At 39.7% G+C, this 26,854-nt stretch overlaps 1 protein-coding gene across 3 annotated transcripts in view; it reads left to right on the top strand.

Moving 5' to 3' along the window:
* The window catches only part of HBS1L (HBS1 like translational GTPase), a 106,532-nt gene that overhangs the window by 77,145 nt on the left and 2,533 nt on the right, over positions 1-26,854 (top strand). For all 3 annotated transcript variants that reach the window (XM_005280306.5, XM_065588697.1, XM_065588698.1), the window contains 11 exons: positions 1,364-1,623; positions 2,154-2,319; positions 4,366-4,483; positions 7,516-7,662; positions 8,608-8,682; positions 14,190-14,307; positions 14,496-14,564; positions 16,746-16,850; positions 20,147-20,237; positions 22,014-22,122; positions 23,215-23,315. In XM_005280306.5, coding sequence (XP_005280363.2) covers positions 1,364-1,623; positions 2,154-2,319; positions 4,366-4,483; positions 7,516-7,662; positions 8,608-8,682; positions 14,190-14,307; positions 14,496-14,564; positions 16,746-16,850; positions 20,147-20,237; positions 22,014-22,122; positions 23,215-23,315 — 1,359 coding nt within the window. The remainder of the gene's footprint in view (positions 1-1,363; positions 1,624-2,153; positions 2,320-4,365; positions 4,484-7,515; positions 7,663-8,607; positions 8,683-14,189; positions 14,308-14,495; positions 14,565-16,745; positions 16,851-20,146; positions 20,238-22,013; positions 22,123-23,214; positions 23,316-26,854) is intronic.

The following is a 26,854-nucleotide window of genomic DNA, read 5'->3' as shown; positions in this document are numbered from 1 at the left end:
CCTCTTTGCCTGTGAGTCCTACCCCTGCTCCTTGGATCTGTCCTTCAGCATCAACCCTCTTGTACTGGGCTCAGCTTCTCTTAACCAGGCCGGTTCTTCCCCTTCTTTATAGGGGCTGATCCCCAAGCTCTCCTTTAACTTACCAGGGGTTCCCCAGCTCTGGCCAGTCCTCACCATCGACCTTTTGCTCTTCCCAGTTGCTTACTCTATCAGCTCTCTGCTGCTGCTGCTCCTGGGTCTCTCCTCTCTTCTTCAGGCAGCTCTCACCTGTCCTTCTCCTGACTCTGCCAGCTCTCTGTCCCCTCTTGGGCTCAGGTGTCCTCTTTTAAGCCCAGTTGGGGGTCATTGATCCCATCCTTGTTCACCAGGCAGCTTATATGCACAGAGACTGAATCAGTAGATTTTTCTGAAGCTTTGTGTATAATCCAGCATGGGAAATTTTTCAGTCTTCAGTTTTTGTTTACTGTGTTTAGCTTTTCTGTGGTGGACATCATCATATCTGAGCAACTCTAATTAATGAATTTATCCTTATGACACATCTGTGAATTAGGGATTGTTAGTCTTATTTTACAGATGGGGCACTGAGTCAGAGAGAGAGGAAATGATGTAACCAGGGTCACACAGAAGATCTGTGGTAGAGTTGGGAAGACACCCCATCCCGCAGATGTCCTGAATCCTAGGCCATGGCCTTAATCATAAGACCATCCTTCCTCCTCTTTTTTTTTTTTTTTTAAATTAAACCTACCTTCTCCAACACAACTCTCCATAAACATGGCAACCATGCTGACTTTTGGGAAGGCATTGGAGAACAACTAGCACTCAAGTGGTTTAGCCTGCATGCATGCAACAAATTGGGTGCATTATCAGCCCAAGTTCAGGCTTTAACCTATCCCCGAGGACTAGTCAGCTAAGCTGTTTGTAAAACACCACCACAGTTGGGTGAGAGGTTCTTGTGTATGGAGCCAGGTTAGGAACAACCTCTGGGTAAGAGTCCAAGTTATCTCTGCAGCAAAGACAACCCCTCATTAGTCACTTCTCATAACTGTCTCTTCCCTCCCCATCAAAAGAAGTGGCCATGAGGAAGAAGGTTTTTGTCTTACCTGAATTTCAAATAGTACATGGGATGCTTTCTTATTTTGCTTTTGTTAAGACTGCTTTTCAGGCAGGATATTCAGAGCCTGTATCTGTCGTTTGTGTCCAGTTGTTTGTCACTTCCATTTTAATAGTCTCTAATTACTTATCAGAGATTCTTAATTTGAAGGGTTGGACTCTACCTAAAGAGAAACTCCCTTTGTTCTCTGATGCTGTGTAGGGCTTCAGTGGCATTCCCTATAAATCTTTGTTTTCTCTTTGCTTTCCCTAGTGTGATTGCTGAAGAGAATGGCCATAGTGCTAATACACCTCAAAAAAGACCATCATCTGAAGATTCCAGTGTCACTTCTGGAGTAGTTGAGTTGGTCTCTAAATCAGCTCTTCCATCCCAAACAATTCAGATTCCAGAAGAGCAGAGTACAGTACCTACTCCAGTGAAAAAGTCTAGCAAAACAAGACAACAAATAGATGTGAAAGCAGAGCTGGAGAAGAGGCAAGGAGGAAAACAGCTGCTGAATTTAGTGGTAATAGGTAATACCCTTTTTTCTTTATTTTAATTCCAAATTGAATACATTTTGGGTCAGAAATGTTTGCTTGTTGAGTCTGGGAGTGATGCAGAAGCAAGACACTCCTCCGTTTAGGAAAGGAAACATCTCAGATTGCACTAAAAACCCATCTGCTTTACCCTTCCTCTGTGGCGGGAGCCACTTTTAACCTGCATGGACTAAAATACTAACTAGGCCTTCTGCCTATCCCCCATCCTCGTCTTGTCAAAATAAAATATACTTTAAAGTTGACTCATTTTTTTAGCTTTTTTTTTTTTAACGAGTTTGGCAGAACAGAGGTCATTGTCAAACTTCACCCATTTCTTCTCTCTAGAAAACCTCTCTCTCTGTCCGCTACTATGTATGATGTCAGACTCTGTGAATTGCATGAGCATGAAACAAAACTTCAGGGCATTAGATTCCCCTGTCTGCCACTGTGTTTCTTTTCCAGCTGTATTGTGAAGTTTAAAATGTGTAAATTAGTAATAGTAGTCTAATGCTTACTTCCCTTCTTAGGACATGTTGATGCAGGTAAAAGTACTCTAATGGGTCATTTACTCTACCTTCTGGGCAACGTGAACAAACGAACTATGCACAAATACGAGCAGGAATCCAAAAAGGCTGGCAAAGCTTCATTTGCTTATGCATGGGTCTTGGATGAAACTGGGGAGGAAAGAGAAAGGTAGGCAAGTTATCTTCTAGTGTGAACTAATGTTCTCTCTGATTGTAATGTGTTACTAAATGTCATTCTACTAATTTAGCTATGTGCTACTACATTAAATGTTTGAAGAGTAAAATGTTTGGTAGGAAATATTTCATCCTCTGTGTACATAGATCTACACCATTGAAAGAAAAGTCAGTGTCTTTTCTTGGTTGTGGAAATGGAATACCATTGAGAAGTTGGGTGGTTTTTTTTTTGTTTTTTTTTTGTTTAAAATCCTCAGTATGAGGAGTTGATAGAATTTGTTTGATCAAGGCACCAGCACATGTGAGGAGTTTAAGGAAGGTGACATTTTTGGTCTATTATATCTGACTCGTTAAATTAATATTGGAACTATTTTTGAAAAGTCCCTGCCAGTAACATATTACATTGAAATAAAATGTGTAGATACTTTTTCTGTGTAATGCATTTTAAATTGTATTACAGTGAGAAAATACATGAGGAGGAAGTGATGTGGATAATCTAAAAAATTCATAAAATGGCTTTTTAAAACTGTATAAATTGGATCTGTGGACAATGACCTGTGTTCAGAAAAACATGAACTAAACTGTAGAATTAATATCTTACCACAGTTTTTGTGGTATTCACCAGTATCTTAGGTTTCATTTAAAACCACAGAGAGAAATTTGTTTATCTAATGTAATTGTATTTTTATGTCATGCTCATCACCCATGGTATCATGGTATTAAAGTTCCTCTGGTTGCATAGATAACCTTGAAAATGTAAACAGATGCAGAGGAATGGGGAGTGGAGTGGGCTGCAGAGAGACTAGCTTTTTAAAAAATAAAAGAGAACTGAACTTGTACAGTGTTCATACCTATAACTAAACTTCTGCATTTGCCAGTCTTCCCGTACATATGTTCAATACAGGCTTGTGTGTGAAAAGGTCAAAAAAACCAGTCAACCAAAAATCAGTGTTGCAGACAAAAATGTGAAAAATGGTTTTTGTCTCAAAGTTTAAAACCTTGAAAATAGAATTTGGCCGTCTGTTAATAAAATATTTCTAAATGTTGCCTTAAAACGAAAGTGTTATTAAACATCAGGACGTATATAATGGAAGCAATGTCTTTTTGCCTTTATTTCTGTAAATAAAAGATTTATTCCATGTTTTAAGGGACACTTAGATAATTTCCACCCTCAAAACAGGCTAAGAACTTCTTGAATGATTTTTCCCTCATCCTTCTGCACTCTCAAGCCAATATTTTAAAACGAAAGTGTTCTGAAGCTCTCCTCAAATATTTAAATAGTTCTTTGCTGTCATTTGGTGTCATGATTAAAAAATGGGTGGGCCAAGGCAATTTCCCACAGGTGCTATTTAGTCAAATTTAGAATTGAGTCTAGAACTATTCTGCCCTTTCTGAATTATAACCGGCATATGTGAATGAGGGGGACATTTACAAAAATATAATCTTATTCCTATAGTTGTATACGTAGTAATTTTTTCTTGGTTGTGCTCTTGCTGCTGCTGCTGCCTATTTTTTCAGGGGTGGAGAACTTCAAAATACTGACTTACAAATTGTGATAGCTGCTTTGCGCTTTAGTAGTTAATTCTGAACTTTGCTACTTGTTCTTTGATTCGAGGACATAATCCATTATTGTATACAACTGTCATATTGTCAGCCTCTAGGACTTCAACCGTTTGCCTGTACTTTTCCTATCCGCATTTTTTGGCTGACTATACATCTCCCCTCCTGCCTGGCATAGCAGAATTAGATTTGAATATCTTTATACATAGCAAAGCCGCATATAAAGGGGAAGAAGAGTAAAACTTCTCTCAGCAACATATGCTTTCTTAACTTCTTTAAGATGAAATTCTAATGCAGATGGATAGTTTCTCCAATGAAAGGGAAAGTCAGTGCCACAAATAGACTTATTAAATTGGCCAAAATTTAGTACTGGTTAAATCAAATAGCAGCCACAGTGTTCTGATTTGTTAAGTCTAGTAACTTTGTGTGGAGAACTTTGGAAGCAGTTGTAATGGTGTATTACATGTGTGTTTTATTTAAGGGGAGTAACAATGGATGTGGGTATGACCAAATTTGAGACAAAGACTAAAGTTATTACATTGATGGATGCTCCGGGCCATAAAGATTTCATCCCAAATATGATCACAGGAGCTGCACAGGTAGCAAACATTTCTTAACTGCACCTATCAAATATAATGTGATGTTTTATAATTTAGTATTCTACTTTATTTGAATCTAACCTTTAAATAAAAAAAAAAGTAGTAGAATCTTTAACAGAGTTTATATACTGCATATTATCAGTTAATCTTATTCTGTTCTGTTCAAAATATCATAAATGTAAATTTATTTTGTGCTTCCTAACCTGTAGAAAAAATATGGGGAAAATAAGTCTTTATTTCAGGAAGGAAAGGAGTCTTAGAAACTGAAATATCTTATGCTTTTTCTAAACTGAAAGCTGACATTCTTTTCTGGAAATTTTAAAGGCAGTATTTTAGGTTAGTCGACTATATTGAGGTAAAAGGTTTTCACGTTTATTAATGAACTACTTTGAATACTTTATTGCACTAGGATAACTTCAAGAGCAGCTTAACTTTAAATATTCAAACTTGAATGTATGTACTGCTCAACGGGTAGTGCTGAAAAAGTTTTATAGGGTAACGTGTTCTAAGAAGCTTTGAGTGAAAACAGCAGATAACATACTATGTGGGTATACAGGTGAAGACATTCAGGAGACTGAAGCTGGTGCAGATTGCATTGGCTAGCTTACTGGGCCATCTTGCTGGAAGCACATGACACTAGTGCTCTGGGATTTGCATTTGCTTTCTGTTGGTCTCCGGGTGAAGTTTCATGTTAAAGCCCTGAATGGCTGAGACCTGCCTGCCAGAGAGATCACCACTCGACGTACTGCCACAGTTGCAATCTTGCAGAGGTGCTTGAGCTGGATTTTCCCCTGTTATGAAATGAAGGGGATTGCCAGCAGGGTATTCTCTGTGAGAGTCTTGGGACTCTGGAACTTGCTCTGCAATGTGGTCTGAAATAGCCTGAATTTGATGACCTACCAGGCATGCTTCAAAAGCTACCATCAATTCAATAGGGTTTTTTGGAGAGGATTTGAGGGTATGTTCTCAGAATGAGGAGGAATGGAGGGAAGCTTTTCTTGCTGGCTGCCTGGGCTGAATTAAATTTGTTCCTTTGTGAATGTTTGGTTTTTCAGTGTTGCTGTGTGTGTTTATGTTGTAAGATTGAGAGTAAGGGCAGCTACAGCTTTTGTACAGATTTTTTTAAAATAAATTGAATGAGAGAGATTAACAAAGCTATATATATGGCTATATACATTTAAATGTATGTGATAATCTTTTTCTTTAAACGCATGGATTTAAATTTAAAAAACAGCTATTAACAGAATTGATAATTTACATACAGAGAAGTCAGGATAGTCAGTTTTGGTTCGCACAAAGTACTATTTTGAGCTGCTGCTTCTGCTGTGCATGATACAGTCCATATTCCTGTTACTGGTTCGAATGTTTGAAGTTAAAATGTGTTGTAATGTTTTCTTTCATATTAGAAATAATTCCTATTTTACAATGTCCGTTTTACATTTTTGACAGTTAGTTGACCTTAGAAACTGACGCTATAATGGCCTGCAGGAAAGTCTGAGTAAACTGTTGTGCGGACATAATTGCCAAAGTTTCAGTGACAGGCAAGAAGCAAATTTTGGCTGTAATCTCATTACTATATATTTGTTTGAAAAGTAATTCCCTAGTCATATTTGTTATGAGTCTTACTCCCTACTGGTATAGAGAGGGCCTTATGTAAGGTCTCAAAGTGCATCACAAAGGTGGATATTATCATAATCTTTCAAATGGAGAAATTGTGGCACACTGAGATTGAGTTGCCCAAAATCATATAACAGGTCTATGGCAGATCTGATGACATGTGGGGTTTTTTATGGTGTGGATGCTTATGCATGTTACAGAATGTCCATATTTTTTTTTTTTAAGTAGAAAAGGGGATCTTTAATCTCAGAAATTCTGAAAAATGCTGCACTTAACTGTACTGTTTTCTTTAATTCTATTTCAATTATTGATTCATATTGGTGACTGTACAAGTAAGTAACATGGTGAGAATATGCAAGTCCAGATCTTCAAATGCACCAGAGCTTTGGTCTGCAGGTGAAGATTAGGTGGGACAGAGGAATCTTTAATCCTCCTTTACACTCCCTCCATCCTTAGGGCTGCCAGGGGCCGTTCTAGCCTTTAATGTAATTAGAAGCTTGAGTGATATTCTGCTGTCGGAGATTTCTGGAGGTCTGCTATTGCCATGCTCCCAGCACTATGAGGACATGTTTGTAAAGAGGTGGTGTAGAACAGACTTTGATGGCTCTACAGTAATTGGGAGTTTTGCCATTCTGAGGGAATCCCCAACTGCTGTTCTGCAAAATGCAAAGCAGCCCTATCAAAGGCCGTGATCTGTCTTACAGTACACAGTGCTAATAAAATAGTTTATGCATTTTTCAGCCCCAAGAGTAATTTTTTTTTTTAGGGCAACTGTAGATATTTGGAGGGTTAAATTTTATTTGTTGCAGCTTTGGCAGTTTCGAGGTGTGGTTGGTTGGTTAAATGAGAATCTGATGTGAGTTCCCTGTAACCTAAGGGGTGCTTAGGCATTGGCATGACATTACAGAGTGATGAGGTATGATATGTCTCTGTGTCAGTTGGTGTGTGGCTCAACTCACCTCATCTTATCCCTCTTATCACTTGTGTGGAGAAAGGGCATGAATTGGGACTCTGGCTTGGACCCAGGGTTCCTGGGCAGGCCTGAGAGCACAGAGAAGGCATTGCCCTCATACCCATTCTCAGGTTAGTAGAACCCAGGCCCTTTGATGCCCATTTGAAATCCACATTGGAACAGGTCTGTCAGGTAGTTTTAATAGTAGCTCCAGCTTGTTAATAGTTTTAATAAAGTTACTGTCTCTATATTTAATCATACTGTGGTGTACATGTCTCATTGTTTCCCTGTGCACATTAGTGGTCTAGAAATCAATCCTCACTCAACTGAAGTCATGCTGATATTCTCTTGGTGAACATAGAAGGTTAAGATGTGTTTTTGTGTGACCAGTCAGGACCATATTTATCCATAATCCATTCCTCTTGTAGAAATTATTTTCCTAACCATCTTTTTTCTTACCTAGGCTGATGTGGCTATCTTGGTTGTGGATGCCAGCAGGGGGGAGTTTGAAGCAGGGTTCGAGACTGGTGGACAGACTCGAGAACATGGGTTATTGGTTCGCTCTCTTGGAGTAACACAACTGGCAGTTGCAGTCAATAAAATGGACCAGGTACTTGCTTAATAGTTTTCTTTAGTGAACAGTCTTGTGTCCCTTCCTGTGTGCCCTAAATTAAGGGAATCTGTATTCTGAGGCCAGAAGGTTTGTCCTTCCCTCATTCTTTACACAGTTACCAGCTCTCATAATGTCTGTGTTCAGAAAGAAAACATTCTTCTGAAGCCTATGAACTCAGCATATCGACCAGGAAGGGGGAGATTTTCAAAAGCAACAAGGGGTAGTTAGGTGCTAAATTCCCATTGAAAGTCAATGGGAGTTGGACACGTAACTCCCCTTTGTGTTTTTTTTTAAATTTCCCCAAAGGGTATTCTGTAATTAATCCTGCTGAAATTTACTGGGGTAAACTTCTGTCATGGGCATTGTCACCCTGATGACAGTTGAGAGCCTCCTGGGGTGCCAATGAGTCACTTGTAAGGCATGCTGCTGCATTTGCTCAAAACATGCGGTTTATTTAATATTACCCTTGTTTTACATTTTAGTTTTAATTTATTGCTAAGTACGTTTAATCTAAGAGAAATCCTTTTTGAGTCTGCTTTTGTTTTGCCTTTATACCTGTGTGAATTAAAAAGCAAAATCAGGGGTACCGTTCATGAACAAGTTAATTTATAGTATCTTAGACATGAAGTAGAACTGAAAATTTACCCTACAACTTGTTCCAGATGTGCAAATTTCTGTGCCTATACGCAGCCCCATTGAATTCAGGTGCATACTACGTTGTAGAAATAAGGCTCTCAATTCATCTTCTTTCATAGTGTGCTCTATGCTGTCTTTCTCAAAAATGGAAGAAACATTATGAACATTTTATTCATTAGGCTTAATCTTTGCACTGAAGTTTTCATAGAAGATCTTAGGCACGGTACAGTATAAGAGGTCAATGTAATTTGTATAGAAGAATATGCCAAAATCCAGTATTTTTATCAAAATATGTTTTTATTTTAGGTCAATTGGCAACAGGAGAGATTTCAGGAAATTACCAGTAAACTTGGCCAGTTTCTTAAACAAGCTGGCTTTAAGGTAAAATAATTTAAGATTATGAGATTTGTAAAGGATTGGGGCCTCCCATACCGCACCCTCTTCCAGGTGGATCCAGGCTTGTACCTGCAGAACCAGCTCCTTCTCTGGGAAAATCCTTCCTAGGGTCCTCACAGAATCCAGGGAGGATAGTTTTCAGTCATATTCATTGTTGTGGGATTTTTATTTCAAGCCTGCTTAATGAAAAGCAGGATCAACGGTTCACGGTCGCTTGGGGTGTGTGTGTGTGATAGACAGTTGCCAGTCTTTTTCCAGGTGCAATGGGTAGGGTTTAATTAGCCAGCCACCAGCCTCTGAACCGAGGGGTATACCATCCCTTATACCTTCACAGGTCTTTGTCACTTTGTTCACACCTTGCAGGTACACTGGGGCAAGGTGGGATGAGTTTTTATCAGTTTTGCCTGGGCATATCAGCAAGGTCTGGGTTTTTGCTGTGCCCCCTGTGTTGAACCCATTAGCGGGTTCATGGAACATAGCAGAGTCTGAATTGTACCCCACTTGCCCTACTAGTGGGTACTTAGGCAGTGTCAGGGGTGGACAGCGAGTGTTTGGTGCCCTTTCAGCAGTCCCAGCCTCCTCTTCCTTTAGATCTCCTGGGATGCCAGAGTTGTGGCTAGTTGCCTTCTTTGGAGTCTGGAAGGGATGTTTTCATCAAGACAGAATTGACAAACCACTTTCTACTTTTTATACATCTTCCTTCTGGTATCCAAGAAGTCTTGTTTAGGGGAGTTACTGTAGACTGTTGCAAGATAGTACAGATTGTGAGTTAGCAAGTGCAATTTTGGGACCCTTCTCATTTGAGAAGGAAGCAGGCTTTGGTCCTGACATTGTCATGCATGATGGGGTGGGAGGTGTCATGGGATCTCCTGAGAGTCTTTTCCTGCCTCAGTAACTGCTCCAGCTGTTCTTAACCACCCCTGTACTTTATTACATCCTTTCAGTAGGCCACGGCCGGGAGTGATGTTTACATATTTTTCACAGAGAGTAGCCAGCTTCCTCCACTTGCTTCTGGGGAAGGGTACAGGATTAGCAGCAGCCTGTCCCACCTTCCTTCAGACTCCCTACTCTCCTCCATAGCACTTCCTTTCTGTCTGCTTATATAGTCACAGTTGCTGTGATTCCTTCCACCCAGTTAGCCCCTCAGCTGTATCTCTACTCAGTTAATTAGCACCCTCTACCAACTGCCTTGTATATTGATGGAGATTTGGATGACCCTGTTACAGTGTCACAGTTCAGGGCAACTGCACCTATATTTCCCTTCTATGGTCCAGCAAGACCACCCACTTTCAGGCTTCTGGCTCTGCAGCTGGTGCCTTTCTTGGGTAGAGACCCCCATCTCGCTCCCATCTGACCAGGGTATTCCAGACCGACAAGTTTCCTGCCTTCCCTGTGTTATTCCCAGCAAAAGACAGTCTGCCTAAGCAGGGCATGCTTTGCTTCTCTCTCCAGAGACTGTACACAATGTATTTGCCCCAGTTATAAATCACCATACAGTTCTTTCTAATCAAGCCTATTTTATTCTTAAGGCAAAAGCACTGCAGAGAAAACATTAAAAACAATAAAAGAGCCCACATGCATGCTAATAAGCGTACCAAAGATCACCCCTTCCAACATAAAGAGAAGTCCTTCAGATCCCTGCCCAGAGGATTTCCTGTGGTTTCAAGTTCACCACACCCATTGCTCTGAACAAGAACACAGTCTTATGGGGCCTAAGTAGCCAAAATCTTTCCAACCCTTTCCTAAGGATTGGGGCCTTCCGTGGACCGGAGGTCCTGACCATTTACTGGATTGGAATAAAAGCCCTGAATCAGTTCACCACCAGATTATTTATCCTAACCTCCTTTCTTTGTCTGCTGGTCTCTTGAGAATCCAGTTTGAACCTTTGAAGAAACTGTGACTAGGTAATCAACCAGACAATGGTTCCTTTCACCAGAATAAAGCTTTGAGAGGCTGCTAACCAGGGGAATTTCAATTGCATGCCCCCGTCTCCTAGAGCCATTACATACAATCTTGCAAAAACATATAAGTAATTGCATTGTTAATACAATTGCCCACAAAGGTATTGAATTTAATTCAGTAAGGTTTAGCTTAAATTCTGTAAGGTTTATCCAGGATATTGCATTATCTGTCAAGGGGTATATGCATTAATGTCTTAAGCAGTGAGGTTTCGTCTTTGCGTAGTGTCCCTATCGGTGCTCCACTGTAGGTGTGCTTGCGTCCCTGCACTGCTGATCAGAGAATTTTGGTAGCAAAGTCCATTAGGCCTGCACATGTGCTTTATCTCCTCATGCTGCGCTAGTCAGCGCATGCAGGCTAACCCCCTCAGTTCCTTCTCAACAGCCCCTGGCTAGAGGCGGATCCATTAGCAGTCCATTAAGATTATTGTTTTATTTTACGTACCTATAGTTAGTCTCCTAGTTCTAGTTGTAGTCGTCTTCTTTCTTATTTTATTGGAGGGAGGGAAAAATACTTTAATTTCTTTCTTGCTTTTTCTCCCCTGTCGGGGACCCTTCCCGCCCTGATGGGGTGTGCCCGGTATGCCGGTCTTCAAAAAATGCCTCACTAATAAAGAGGCGATCCCGATTGCGGAAAAGCACTCTCAGTGCATTCCCTGCCTCATACAACAAATGTGAGGTCTTTGTCAACAAATCTGGCTCACAAAGACAGAGAGGTCTGCCAGAAGATCGTCCCACCACGGTTGCCTGGTAGACATGAGTCTTCCCCACAGCCTTCTATGTCTAAGAGCTGTGGGTCGAGGAAACAGGCTGTGGACCCCTCTCATAAATGATCTAAGAAGAGAGAGGGATGTCCCCACAGTGAGTCCTGAGATAGCCATAAGCGATCACCATAACGCTCGGTATCTTTGGCACCGAAACCATCTCATAGTCTTGGTACCAAAGATACCCATGGCTCACGGAGGCCAGCAGCAACCAGTACTACTGACAGGCCCACGGACCTGATGGGCCCGTTTACCGAGCCATTGGCACTGAAGGACAGGAGTAAACACTCCTCTAAAAAGATGCCAATGATGGCTTGCCCGGTACTGGAGCGACCAGTGCGGGCAAGATCCCCATCCACCACCGATGCTGGGATGATCAGTATCAGCGGACTCCAGCCATTCCAGAGACCCTTGCATGCTGAATGCACCAGGTTCCCCTTCTCTCGGTACTGAGACCTCTGCATCAAACACTGAAAGTATCCCCACTGCCATACCTTGCCCTCTGCCCTCTAGTGAGGGTTCAGACAGTGAGCCAGAGGAGGCAGTGTTTCAGTACTCCTCCCAAGCTCCATATGGTACTCAATACCACCAGAGCCCATGGATATACCCGCAGATGCCCCTCCCCACACCATCTTGATACGGCCACCCATGGGCGCCACCACCAACCCAATGGCCATATTGGGACCCTGGGGTGGTGCATTGCCAGCATGCCCCTCAGTCTTCAAGCCTTGCCTGAGAGCCCTCGAGACATACCTCCTTGACCACAGCATCCAGAGCTTCAGAACTGCTTCAAGATATTGAGGAACAGGAAACTGGTACCGAGAACCATGTTCTCCTCCTTCTCTAGATGAAGCCGTCATGCCTCCTCCACCATCTCTGGCAGACGACTTTCAACCCTTCCAGGAGCTGGCAAATAAAGTGGCAGACACTCTCTAGATACCATTGGAGGAAGTCAAGGACACCTACCATCAAATCCTTGAAATCCTCCACTATACCTCTTCCTCAAAGATCACCCTCCTGATTAATAAGGCCATTTTAGACCCGGCAAAGATTGTGTGGCAGAACCCGGAATCAGTGGTGCCAACTTGCAAGCGAGCGGACAAAAAATACTATGTCCCTGCTAAGGAATATGAATTCCTATCCTCCCATTTGCCACTCAACCCCATCATTGTGGACGCTGTAAACTCCTGGAGCTGACAACACCAGTCAAGGGCTACTCCCTAGGATAGGGATTGCAAGCGTCTTGACCTTTTTGGTAGAAAAGCATACTCCTCAGCCACTCTACAATTTTATATCGCCAACTACTAGGCCCTCACAGCGAAATATGATTACATAAATTACTTAAAACTCAATGACTTTATTGAAAAGATGCCAGAAGCATATCACGACCAATTTAATGCCATTATCCAGGAGGATCAATTAGTGGCAAAGACATTGCTGCAGTCTGCACTCGACATGGCAGCTAAGTCCATCTCCATGGCTGCGGTAATGCGACGAACGTTGTGGCTTCATTTGTCGGGCTTCCCGAAAGAGGTACCCTACGTCATTCTGATTGCTCCTATTTGGCCGAGACAGGCTTACCTGTCACAGCTCTCATCGTGCTCAATGATCCCTGTCCCGGACATTCCGCACCTCCTCTTGCAGAACGCTGAAAAATATTTGGGGGTCATGGCGAATAATTATCTGAACATTAGCTTCTGGTGCGATGTTGTGGCCAAAAGGGCTAATGTGATCTTGGGATGCATAAACAGGGGAACCTCAAATAGGAGTAGAAAGGTTATTGTACCTCTGTATTTGGCACTGGTGTGACCGCTGCTGGAATACTGTGTCCATTTCTGGTGCCCACAATTCAAGAAGGATGTTGATAAATTGGAGGGGGTTCAGAGAAGAGTCAAAAGAAATTATTAAAGGATTATAAGATGCCTTATAGTGATAGGCTCAAAGAGCTCAGTCTATTTAGCTTAACAAAGAAAAGGGTAAGGGGTGATTTGCTTAGAATCTATAAGTACCTGCATGAGAACAGATAGTTAATAATGGGCTCTTCATTCTAGCAGAGAAAGGTATAATATAATCCAGTGGCTGGAAGTTGAAACTAGACAAATTCATACTGTAAATAAGGTGTACATTTTTAACAGTGAAGGTGAATAACTGTTGGAACAATTTACCAGGAGCTGTAATAAGATTCTCCATTACTGACCATTTTTAAATCAAGATTGGATGTGTTTCTAAAAGATATGCTTTAGGAATTACTTTGGGGAAGTTCTATCAGCTGTGTTATACAGAAGGTAACACTGGATGAGCACAGTTGTCCCTTCTGGTATTGGAATCTGTGAATCTATGCCATTGTGGCAAACTAGCAGCCTGCACTGGAATATTCCTGCCAGTTGAGGGATAGGTTTAGGGGTTCTTCGCTGAGTTCAGTTGTTGATTACAGTTAATAAAGTTGCAGCCTTGACATGTAACCTATATTTCTGTGTTTGTCTCATTGCTTTGATGTACAGTAAATAGAAGGAAGCTGGATCAGCCAAAAAGGCCTTCAATTTTTGAATAAATTGAGTGTCGATCTTAATAGAGGCTAAGTATTATCTTATCGGGCAAAATATTTTCTTTTTCATTCAAGGGAAATGTGGAATAGTAAGCAAAGTGTCCATAAACTTAAAAACAGTTATAATGTTGAAAATGTGCTCTTTGCTGCTGCTTTTTATGAAGGTACCATTTTAGAGATACACTATATATTTATTTTAGAGGATTGTTTTGTTTTCTTAATTAGGAGTCCGATGTAGCTTATATCCCTACAAGTGGTCTTGGTGGTGAAAATCTAGTCACAAGCTGTCAATCAAGTGAACTCACTGAATGGTATAAGGGAAAATGTTTGTTAGAACAAATTGGTGAGTGTGCCATTCTTCGTGATTTAATATTTATTTGGTACATTGTAATCTTGTTTATGTCAAAAATGTTCTTTTTGGGGGAGGAAATACAATGCAATATAGTTGATTACTTAGGTGAGAAATTGTGAGATGGTCATTTTGATTACTAAATACAGGAAATCTCAAGGTGGTATCAATTTTTTTTCCAGATTCTTTCAAGCCACCACAGAGATCAGTGGATAAACCATTTAGATTATGCGTATCTGACGTTTTTAAAGGTTGGTTTTACTGTGTATAAATTTTATTTGACCAATCGTTTTGAAGATGTAAATAAATCTCTCTCTGTCACACTCACACACATAATGTGTGTGTATGTATATATTACGAAATAATTTTAAATTATTTTAAAATCATATTTCTTATTACTGTTAAAAATCTGACAATAAAATAAGTGTAACAAGAGACGTTTGTTCAGGGGATTATACTTCTTTTCTGTGTGCAAAGTATGTTTATTATTGTATGTATTCACATTTTACTGGTAGAGAAACTGAGGTAAAAGATTGTGACTTGCTCATGGTCATACAATGAGTTGGTTGCAGAAAGGGGAATAGAAATCGGGGGTCCTGGCTTCCAATCCAGTTCTTATTCCTTGAGATCATAACTAAGTGACACCGTTATCTGAGATTTAATATCCAACCTGACATAGTAACCATTAATTTATTGCTACATCATAAATTATATTGTTTTACTGTTGAAACTTTAAGAATTTGTCATATTGTTTGTATAGTGTGTACATACTTGGAATTAGAGTGATAGTATAGTAATCTGAACATCAGATTTAAAAACCCAGTGAAAATGGAACCAGGTTCAAATATTGGTAATGGTAGAAAAATGCAGTCCATGCAGATTGGGAATGAGTCTTTTTCAAAGAGACCTTAAGAAACTTAGTACCTATCAGCTCTGCAAGAACGTTGAGGATCTCATGTTAAATACTGTAACACTAGATAAGGGTTTGTCCCAGTACCTTGGCCAAAATTTCCAGTGCCACCACCATGACTGTACTGAGTGTTGCATACCAGAGTAAACGTCATTACAGTGTTGCTTTATGTATATAGTATGTAAAGCTCATTGAGAACCTTTATGATTAAAGGCTTTATTATTTGCAATAACTAATTTTGCACTGAGCTTAGTTTTACAGATATACTAATGAAGTAAAATGAATAATTTCAGTAAGCCTACTCTATAAAAATCTGCGGTTGCCAAATTTATTTTTGGTGGTGGTTATGGGAAGTATGTCCCTGTTTACAGATATAGGGTCTGTTGTTTAAATAGTAAATATTATTATAGTTGCACATACAGATCACACTTTTGCCTACAAGGCTAGTTTTGAACACATCCAACTTTGAAATTTGGGCTCATAGTTTTTTATTTTAGTTTTTTTTCCTAACCTACACAGTTCTCTCACTTTTGGGGTGTTATATGTTTTTTATCATTTGACCAACACAGTAATTCATCCATAAGTTTGCTCTAATGGAAGGAAAAATGGCCCATTGGCACATCTGGTAATGCTTCTCTAGGTACATATGCTGGAGCATTGTATAGTAATGGCAATGAGTAGGAAAGGAGGAAATGTTATTCTATGCCCCCTGATGAATATAGCATACATACATACAAGAAATGTTTCCAGATGCACACTGAAACTTTAAAAACTTTGTTTAAAAAGACGTTTTGTCTGAAACCAAACATACCTGCATATATGCAGTCTCCATAGTTTGGGAGAAAGAACTTTGCTTCAGGTGTACCAGTAAGAGCAAGAACAGTAGCATACCACTCACTTTTTAATAAATAACCAATGTGAACGTTCATATGACTAGAAATGTACCCACCAGTATATAGACTTTCAAAATGAGAAATATTCTTTGTAAATACAATATTACTTTATTCATAAAAAACGCTACACTCATCCACCATTATTGTGGTAAGTTTGGGTAGCAAACCAATCTTTAGCTGACTTTCTGAGAGTATAAATATGCCAATCCAGAATTTCTGGTTCATTGGACAATAAACATGCATGAGGGTTTATTAAGGTGTCTCAGTAAATATTTTTATCTGTAAATAGTGTTTGGGCTGCTTAAAATCAAATGGGCTAATGATCTAATTCTTGTATCAAAAAGCTAAAAACTGGATTTTTGTGCAACCACATGACTTTTAAAGTACAGGGTTTCTGCCCTTAGTTAAGAAAAATATCAGATCAAAAGGTTTTGGAATTAATGGTTTGTTTTCAGTATGATGTAAAACTGGTGACTTTACAAGTAATGAATACTGACTCAGCTGAGAAAAATGCTTTTTATCACATTAAAATCTGTCTACATTGCTAATGGGTTAATTGTATATAAAAATGCACCTTACCATATAGTTAATTATTTTATTATTTTAAATGATTAACATGCTTATTACAGACCAAGGATCAGGATTTTGTGTGACTGGTAAAATAGAAGCAGGCTATATTCAGACTGGAGACCGACTTCTGGCTATGCCTCCCAATGAAACTTGCACTGCAAAAGGTAAAGTATTCAAAAGCTTGTTTACTTTCAGGTCAATACTGGTCTAGAAACAGTTACTGAAATGGTAACAGGTTGTCAAACTGATACTAACTGTCAAACATAACATGTGAAAGCATAAACGAATTTTAGATGCGACGGTATAAATATCTGTCTTTGAAAGATATGTGAAAGTTCATTTGGTTTTTCATCTTTTTTACAGTGCTAGTTATTCCAAATTTGTAAGCCTCATGATTTTTTCAGTGAAAATATGAGAGTTCTGCAGTTAATAGCTATAAAATGTATGAAACACAAAAAATCATTAGTAGTCAGATTTACTTATGAGCATTGCTATTTTTGTGTGGGTTTTAAACAGCCCTTGCAGGTAAATCTTAACTTCTGAAGTGTTTTATATCCTGTTGTGCTGTAAGACATTCCTTGCTGGGGATGGAGACATTTAGCAGCCCAACTGGATCCCAGGAGCTCAGTGGAGAATTGCAAATATATTTCTGCAGTCTTAAAAATTTCAAGGAACAAAAGAGTATTAAATCATATTTCCCTTTCAAAATATGCCAGATAAGTTTTCAGCATTTAATTTTATTTTTTCACAATTTTCTTAATTCCTGTATCAACAAATGGAAGAGAGAATGAATTTGTGTTGAAAATAAGTTTTGTTTCGGTGTATTTTTCTGATGATAGCAAAAAGTTGCATAACTGAGGAAAATTGCTGAATATCTATTTGTGTCAACAATGAAGTGTATAGTATTCAACATTGGGGGAAATTTAAAACCCATTTTTCTGATTTGGTCATATGGAAGAGTTGATGCTAAATTTATTATTTGTTTTGTATCACTGGCGAATGACTGAACAATTTAGCCCTCATGAAGAAAAATTCAAAATACTTGTGCACTCATATTAATATGCAAAGTAATGGCTGGTACATTTAAAAATGTTAAGGTGCAAATACTTCTTCATTACATGGAACAGAAGTGAAAAACATGACTTTATTATGTGTTGGAACAAAATCAACAAAATCTTCATGCAGTTTGCAGTAGTAAAGTGCATAGATATGCCCTGCTATGTATATTTAAACTAGATGAAAAATAACAGTGGTTTAAAACGTATGTTTATATGTGTCTTTTCTCCAGTGTACTCTGTTGCTCTGGTTCCTAGTGCAACTTAGAGTCCAAGGGAAAGTTACAGCAGTCAGAGTGTGCTATATGCTAGCTAAGTGTGGGGATGCCCTGGCCACTTTCCTACACAGGTTGCAGGAGAGGAGGAGGTAGCACAGAAACTACTATGAGAGGTTTACGTCATCTGAGGATCCCCCATCCTATGTTGGGAAGATCCATCTGGGGCTGGAGCATTACATAGTGGCTCAAATGTAGCTGAGGATGGAGCCATTTATTAAATGCTTACATGTAAGGAGGAGAAAATAATTTAATATATTTATATTTCGATACAAACTTGAGGCATGCTAACTTGTATGCTACTAGCTTATCACTTCTAACCGAAAGAAAAGTCTGAACTTCATTTATCCGTGTATGGGAGTGCCACCTGTAGGTGAAGTAATTATCAACATGGCTTAACAAAGTAGTTCCTCATGACATTGACATGCTTGAGTTTGAATGACACTATATGCCTATTCTGGACAGATTTGCAAACTAAGGAATACAGTTTGGTACATGTTAACATGAAATGTTTTTTGTTTAAATAGTTGTCATCTGCAGTGAAACAGACCTAGGGCTGTGGATGTGTGCAGTATTTATAAAATGAAAAATTTGCTAACACTTATCTTTCTTCTGATCAATATAATTCATTTAAAAGTCATGATGAATTTTTTATTCTCACCCATAAGTCTACACCAGTGGTCACCAACTGGTTGATCACGATCGACTGGTCGATCCTAGAGGATCTCCCAGTCGATCGCGATCTCCGGTTGTGCAGTGTGGCTGCTGCTAAGGCAGACTCCCTGCCTACCCCGCTCCCATGCCACTCCCGGAAGTGGCCAGTGCAGCCCCGCCTCCCCCCCCCCGCCTTTGGGGAAGGGGAGGGCAGGGATCTCCCTCCACATGCTGCTCCTGCCTGCAAGCACCGCCCCTGCAGCTCCCATTGGCCGGGAGAGCCGCGAGGGCAGTGCTTGCAGAGAGGGGTTGCGCGCGGAGCCACATGCCCCCGCCTCTCCCCTGGGGGCTACAGGGGTACGTTGGCCCCTTCCAGAAGCAGTGTGAGACCAGGGTAGGCAGGGAGCCTGCCTTAGCCTTGCTGCACCTGCCACTGCCTGGGAGCTGCCGGAGGTAAGTGCTGCCCAGCAGGAGGCCACACCCCAACCCTCATCCCTGAGCCCCCTCCCGGAGCCAGCACCCCATACCCCCTCCTGTACCCCAAGCCCTATCCTGAGCCCCCTCCCGGAGTCAGTAACCCATACCCCCTTCTTCACCCTGAACCTACTCCTACACCTCAAGCCCCAGCCCGGAGCCCCCTCCCAGAGCCAGCACCCTGCACCCCCTCCCGTACCCCATCACTCTGCCTCAGCCCAGAGCCCCCTCCTGCACCCAAACTCCCTCCTAGAGCTTGCACCCCTCACCCCCTCCCAAACCCCAGCCCCCTACCCGAACCTGGTGAAAGTGAGTGAGGATGTGGGAAAATGAGTGACGGAGGGGGGATTGGAGTGGGCGGGGCTTTGGAAAAGGAGCGGGCCTCAGGGAAGAGGAAGGGTAGATCCTGGGTTGCCCTTAGATTCAAAAAGTGATCTTGGGTGTAAATAGGTTGGAGACCACTGGTCTACACCCAGGAGTGTATACATCACAAACAGAATAGAATACTTATTTAAATGCTTTCTAATAGATAACATGATGCTGCAACCCAAAGTCATTTGTTGCATTCTTCTATGACGGAGAGAGAGAGAGCGCTAACCCACTTAGGGTAAATGAAAGTTGCCACTAGAACTATTAAGGAACATGAAAGGCAGTGTAAAATATGCATGTGCATCAGAGGATGGGTGGGGCAAGCACTGTGGTATTAGTGCACAGTAGTATTTTCGAGACCGCATCATCTGCGCTGTGTGACTAGCAGCAGAACCACTCCCATGACTTAGACAAAGCCATATTAATATACAGGGTGGAGTGAGAGCGATAAGTCCTGACAAAAAAAAATTGTTTCCTCTGTGCTTTTAGTCAAAAGCTTTTACTCTCAGCCCATTCATATTGAAAACTGATGAGTAATGGTTGATGAAGCACAAATGGCCCAAACAGAACTATTTGTTTGTAGCTCAGAACCTAGGTACTTCACTGTGAGGTTCTGTTCTTACTCATTTCCAGGAATCACACTGCATGATGAACCAGTTGATTGGGCTGCAGCAGGAGATCACGTTAGTCTCACTTTGACCGGCATGGATATCATCAAAATCAAGTGAGTCCAAATCTGAGTTTCAGTCTAAGCAACGGTTTGTTTTTAATGAAAAACCTTTTAACTACTACACTTTACAGTCAGCGGTTTACTTGAAGAATGATTTGGTTACCAGGATATTTAAAACCAAAGTGATGCATATCACCTGGCCTGCATGTACAAACGTTGGAAACATCTGCTGCATGTGCAACGGCAACCTCAGAAGAACACTGTTAGTGTTCATGATTAATTCACCCTAATACTGGCAGAAGTGATTGTAAAAGCCTTTTGCTTATGCTTCCCATTCTTGGAATCTTAAAACATACATCTTAATTGCTAAATGAAACTTCAGAGACTACTCTAATATTATATTTAAAATTTAGATAATATAAAAGATTTACCAAGAATTCACCAAATTGTAAATCATCCAGACAACAAAGCATGTCTAAATTGCTAGCACGTACAAGCCTTGTACCAGTAACTAAAAATGGCCAAACTATTTGTAATGAACAACTCATTCAATAAATTTAGCCGCTTATCCTGTTTCTAAATTATTGGGAAACAGATGTCAATTTTTTAATTAACTTGATTGATCCGGGCTTACTTAATTAATGGTTTATATAAGCATATTTCACCTACTCATTTCTAACAATGTGTTTGCCACAACTGTTGCAATGAGTATTGGCTATTTGTAAATTACTATTCATGCAACATGGTTGGTAACCTAATTCATATGGCTTCTTTTCTGCTTCCGGGTCAGACTGCCAAACTCACATGGATCTTTCAAGCTGTCTGACCAAACACTTCTAGCCTCTATATTTGTGCAAATTTATACTTTGTTTATGAAATGAAAGAAGACAGTTCTTTTGATTTCCTTCACTGCGGTGGTTGTATTCCTCTGAGAAGTCCTCGTGTTGTTGTCAAACGGAGTTAGTGTGGGATTTGTGCTGTCCATGTTCTGTAGGTTGTTTGTCTTGGGTGATGTAAATTTTTGGGAAGTAGAGGTCCTTAAGTTTCAGGTCTATTGAAATTGTTGGTATTTTGTTCTGTCCAATTCCTAGGGCATGGTTGCATTGCCCAGACCCCTTGACCAAAGTTTTTTTTATGGTCATGTTTAAAAGGGTACAACTGATGTAATTGTGCACGAGTAACAAAGTGATGTACTCACGCAATAGGGCATTGGTTTTCTTTCTGTATGTTTTTGTGTTAGTGGAGATCTGGTTAGTACTGAGCGACACAGGGCAATGCTCACCGTATCTCCCTTTGCCCACAGAAACATAGTTTCTTGATTTAACACTGCCCGTTGCTCTTCTTAGATTCAATATAGCTCTATTATGAACGTGGATTTATTTTTTGCAACTGAACATAGTGCTGATGAAAGTTGCGAGGTTTGACAATGCTGGAGATTGAAGCCCTCAAGCCATAGAACAGGTAAAAATAATAGGCAGCAGCACTGCAAATTTACCCATCGCATCTTGCCAAGAGATGACCTTTGGGTGACAGGCTAATTTATTCTCCTAAGTGTCTTTTCTCACCAAATAATGTCATTTCAGAAGAATTTGAGCAGTGGAGGTACTTGTCCATTTGGATCTTGCCATAATTCTTTGTGTTCACCCACAAAACAGCTTTTATATCCTGTAGTAATGCACTTGACTGGGTGCTTTAATAGTGTGATGTTTTCTTTTCACATAGAGCATATTCATGTGTCACTTCTTTTACTTAGTGTTTACTTAAAAATACACTGCTAAACATTTTTCCAATGTGCTATCTGAATATTTGTCTTTTTTCTTCCTCTTGTAGTGTTGGCTGTATATTTTGTGGTCTCAAGGAACCCATCAAAGCCTGCACTCGTTTCAGAGCTCGAATTCTCATCTTTAATATTGATGTCCCCATTACTAAAGGATTCCCTGTAAGTCTTGAAATATTCTTCTTTTTGAATGTTCTGATTTTCTTTCTAGGTGGCTCAGTTGTTGATAAAAACGAATTTCATACTCAGGGAGAGGAAAAACTTAGTAAACAAAATTGCAAAATCAGTGGCATTCTCTTGAAATTCCAGATTCTAGTTTAAAGAGGATGCAGAGTTACAGCTTTGGAGGCAGATGCCTGTGCCTGCTGGTTTCTGATTTGTTGATATGCCCTGTTCAGAGAATGTGGGGATTACACCCACTGGTTTCACCCAGGCCTGTCATTAATAAGACAATGTTAGAAATGCACCTGGCGGTAAATTACCTACAAATCTCAGTACCTGCCACAGGACTGCACTGATGTGGTAGGGTTAAAAAATAGACAGTAACCGAAAAACTTAAAAAGCGACTGAAGTATTTATTGTAATGTGTAAAAGTATAACCCGTAAGAGAGATCTAGCAGTCCTGTCCACAGAGATCCCATAAAGTCCAGGATGTAGCTCCCCAGGAGATAAGCTGACTGAAAGAACAGTGTTCATGTCTACACTGTAATTTGAGGTGCCATTGCAGCAAGCACTGATACAGCTGAGTTAGCTTGGATCTAGCTAGCTTGAGTAACAGTAGCAGTGTAGCCCTAGCAGTATGGGTTGTATAAGTCTGCCTGGGACCCTGAATATATACTCAAGAGGCTATCCCTTGCTTACACTGCGTCATAGCTATTGTTACTCGAGCTAGTGCTAGCTCAGGTATGAATACATGTGCTGCAATTGCACCTCAGATTGCAGTGGAGACGTACCCAGAGAGGGTTTGTGAACATGAGGTACAAATGCTTCACTGAGGAATGCCCATAAGTAAAGCAAGGGATTTTATACTGATGCCAGCCTGTTGTGCTACTGTTAGGCCAGTTCTTTATTTTGGCATGTGGATCAGTAGACAGAATTTTTTAGAAGTCAAACTTTAGACCTTGAGGATCTTTCAAGCTCTTAAAATGTAGGGAGGTGTAAATGTAGAATTTTAAAATGTAAGTTACTAACCATAAATGTAGAATTTTAAAATGTAAGTTACTAACCAAAAAAAGTAAACTATTGTTATTTTAGGTGCTTTTACACTATCAAACCGTAAGTGAGCCTGCCACTATTAGACGATTATTGAGTATCCTTCACAAGAGTACTGGCGAAGTCACAAAGAAAAAACCTAAGTAAGTATTTGTGAGGTGAACATTAATTACAATAGAAATTTGACAGATTCAAATTGGTTAATATAAAACAAATTGGATCATATTATTACTGAACATATTCTGTTTAAAGATAAAGTAACAATATACTTACATATTATATACTGCTTTTCATCTGTAGAGCTCAAAGCATTTTATAAAGCAAGGTGAGTATCTATCTTTATACTCGTTTTACAGATGCTAAGGCACAGAGAAGTGAATTGACTTGCCCAGTGTCACACAACAGGTCATTAGCAGACTCAGGAATAAAACATGGATTCCCTGATTCCCACCTCAGTGCCCTGTTCACTAGATCATGCTCCTGTAGTTTTACTTCCTGAAACAGGATAGAGTATATAGCAGGGGTAGGCAACCTATGGCACGCGTGCCAAAGGGGGCACGCAAGCTGATTTTTCAATGGCATTCACACTGCCCGTGTCCTGGCCACCGATCTGGGGGCTCTGCATTTTAATTTAAGTTTAAATTAAGCTTCTTAAACATTTTAAAAACCTTATTTACTTTATACACAACAATAGTTTAGTTAGATATTATAGACTTCTAGAAAGAAACCTTCTAAAAACGTTGAAATGTATTACTGGCACGCGAAACCTTAAATTAGAGTGAATAAATGAAGACTTGGCACACCATTTCTGAAAGGTTGCCGACCCCTGGTCTATAGTATGGCTTTGGAGACTGGTTGATTAAAGCCATACGGTTGACACATTGTTGCATGGCTGTGACGTTACCAAAATGGCCCACTCCCAGAGTGGACCTCGCACTGAAAAGAAATGCAGAGGAAATCCTGAATCCCAGAAAAAAGATTTGTGTGTTTTGTCTCTAGAGAAGAGATGACATCGATGCCCCTCACTATTAATATTATGCACTGTTCTCTCTCATCTCACACTGTTTTTTTTTTGTTTTTTTTTTGTTTTTTCTGCTAAGCAGAGATAGGCTGACTCACTACTTGGTTGAGTGACCACTAGGGGAAAAATGGAGATGTTAGTGATTCATCTGTCTAAAGCAGTATTAAATCAGTGTCTCAGCTTGGCGGTATTGTCATTTGTGTAAGACTTAAAACTGAGATCCTACTGCTTGTGGTCATTAAAGATTCCTTGATCTTTCACAAGAGTAGCGTTATTAGCCTTGGTGCTTAAACAATATCCCTCTTGGGTAATTACATTCTGCTTGATTTAATTTAAAAATCCAACCTGTAATTTCAGTTGGACACAACATTTTTTCCTTTTTGCCCTAAGCTGTTGTGTGGTAGTACTGTGCACTGTTAAACAGTTGTTCCATGTTATTCCACATGTTGAAGCATTTAATTCCTGTAATTTCTAGTGTCTGTAACACACTTTGACATGCATCTTGATGAAAAATGATATGTAAATGAAACATCATTCATTATTAACAGCAATTTAGAAAGACTGCACATCCATCTTCTGGAAAAATGTATCTACAGTGTGGGGCATTTAGTAATAGCAGAAAAAGTTGGGAGAGAGCTCTTAAAAAGTTACATTTTATTTCAGAACATGAATAGATGAAGCAATATTTAAGTAATCTGAAAGGAAAATGAACAGGGAGTTCTTAGTTCAGCTGGAGTTTACAAAAATTCTCTAACAAAAGTTGTCTGCTTTAAAAGGGACAATTAGCTCATAAATTGTTTTCAGCTTTGTGAAAATCAGTTGGGAGAAATCATTTTAAACAGAAAAATATGAATGATAATTGGAAGTTATTCAAGAACATTTTAATAGATGTCCAAAAAGCCTCATTTGGGAAAGAAGGCTGCATTGGTTGGCTTAGACTTAGAGGGAAGTGAAAGCAGCTATTTAAAAAAAAAACTGTAATATATAACAAATGAAAAAAGAGGAAGTTGATAGTAATGAATATAAATCCCAAGATAGGATTTGTAGAAAATTGATAAGGGAAGCATAAGGACACAAGGAGATCTATGACCAGCAGAGTTGAGGACAATAAGGAGGTGTTTTAAAAGTGTATTAGGAACAAAAGGAATCTTAACAATAGTACTGGTCCATTGCTAGATTGAAATAATAGTAATAATACAATATAATAAGAAGTCAATAATAATGCAAAGGTAGAAGTATTCAGTAAAAATTTCTCCTTTGGAGAAAAAGCCAAATAATGTATTCATATCATACAATGACCACAAAATACTTTCCATTTCAACAGAAATTGAGAATGCTAAGCAAGCAGCTACTAAAATCAGCAGGTCCAGATAACTTGCATACAAGAGTTTTAAAAGAGCTGGCTGAGGAGCTCTCTGGACTATTAATGCTGATTTTCAATAAGTATTGGACCACTGGGGAAGTTCCAGAGAACTGAAAGAAAGCTTAATATTGTGCCACTATTTAAAAAGGGAAAATGGCATGACCTTGGTAATTATAGGTCTGTCAGCCTGACTTCATTCCTGGCCGAAATAATGGCATGGTTGATACAGGACTTGATAAATAATGAATTAAAGGAGAATAATATAATTAATTGCAATCAGCATGGTTTATGGAAAACAGATCCTGTCAAACTAACTTGATATCTTTATTCAGTAAGATCGTAAGTTTGGTTGATAAAGATAATAATGTTGATGTGATATATGTAGACTTCTGTAAGGGATTTGACTTGGTTCCACATGACATTTTGATTAAAAAACTAGATTGATACAAAATCAACATGGCATAAAAGCATGGTTAACTGATAGGTCTCAAAATGTAATTGTAAATGGGGAATCATAATCAAGCAGGTGTGTTTCTAATGGTGTCCTACAGGGATTGGTTCTTAGCCTAACACCATTTAACATTTTCATCAGTGACCTGGAAGAAAAGACAAAATCATCACTGATAAAGCTTGTGGATGACACAAAATTTGGAGGAGTGGCAAATAATGAAAAGGACAGGTTACCAATTAAATGCAATCTGGATGGCTTGGTAAACTGGGTGCAAGCAAACAATATGCATTTTAGTACAGCTGAATGTACACTCATAATGTCTAGGAACAAAGAATGTGGGTCATACTTACAGGATGGGGTTCTCTATCCTAGGAAGCCATGACTCTGAAAAAGTCTTGGGAGTTAGGGTGAGTAATCAGCTGAACATGAGCTTCCATTGCAATGCTGTGGCCAAAAAGGCTACTGCTATCCTTGGATGTATAAACACAGGAATATTGAGTAGGACTAGGAAGGTTGTATTACTGCTATATTTGGCACTGGTGTGACTGCTGCTGGAATACTGTGTTCAGTTCTACTATCCACAATTCAAGAAGGATATTAATTGTACAGGGTTCAGAGAAGAACCATGAGAATGATTAAAGGATTAGAAAACATGCCTTATAGTGATAGACACATGGTGCTCAATTTATTTTACTTAACAAAGTGAAGGTTAGGGGTGACTTGATCACAGTCTGTAAGTGGGGAACAGAAATTTGATAATAGAAGGTTCTTCAGTCCAACAAAGAAAGGTATAACAAGATTCAGTGGCTAGAAGTTGAGGCTAGACAAATTCAGACTAGAAATATGG

Source organism: Chrysemys picta, chromosome 3 (assembly GCF_011386835.1).
Source record: "Chrysemys picta bellii isolate R12L10 chromosome 3, ASM1138683v2, whole genome shotgun sequence".
Taxonomy (NCBI): Eukaryota; Metazoa; Chordata; order Testudines; family Emydidae; genus Chrysemys; species Chrysemys picta.
This window is presented reverse-complemented; position numbering and strand designations above follow the sequence as displayed.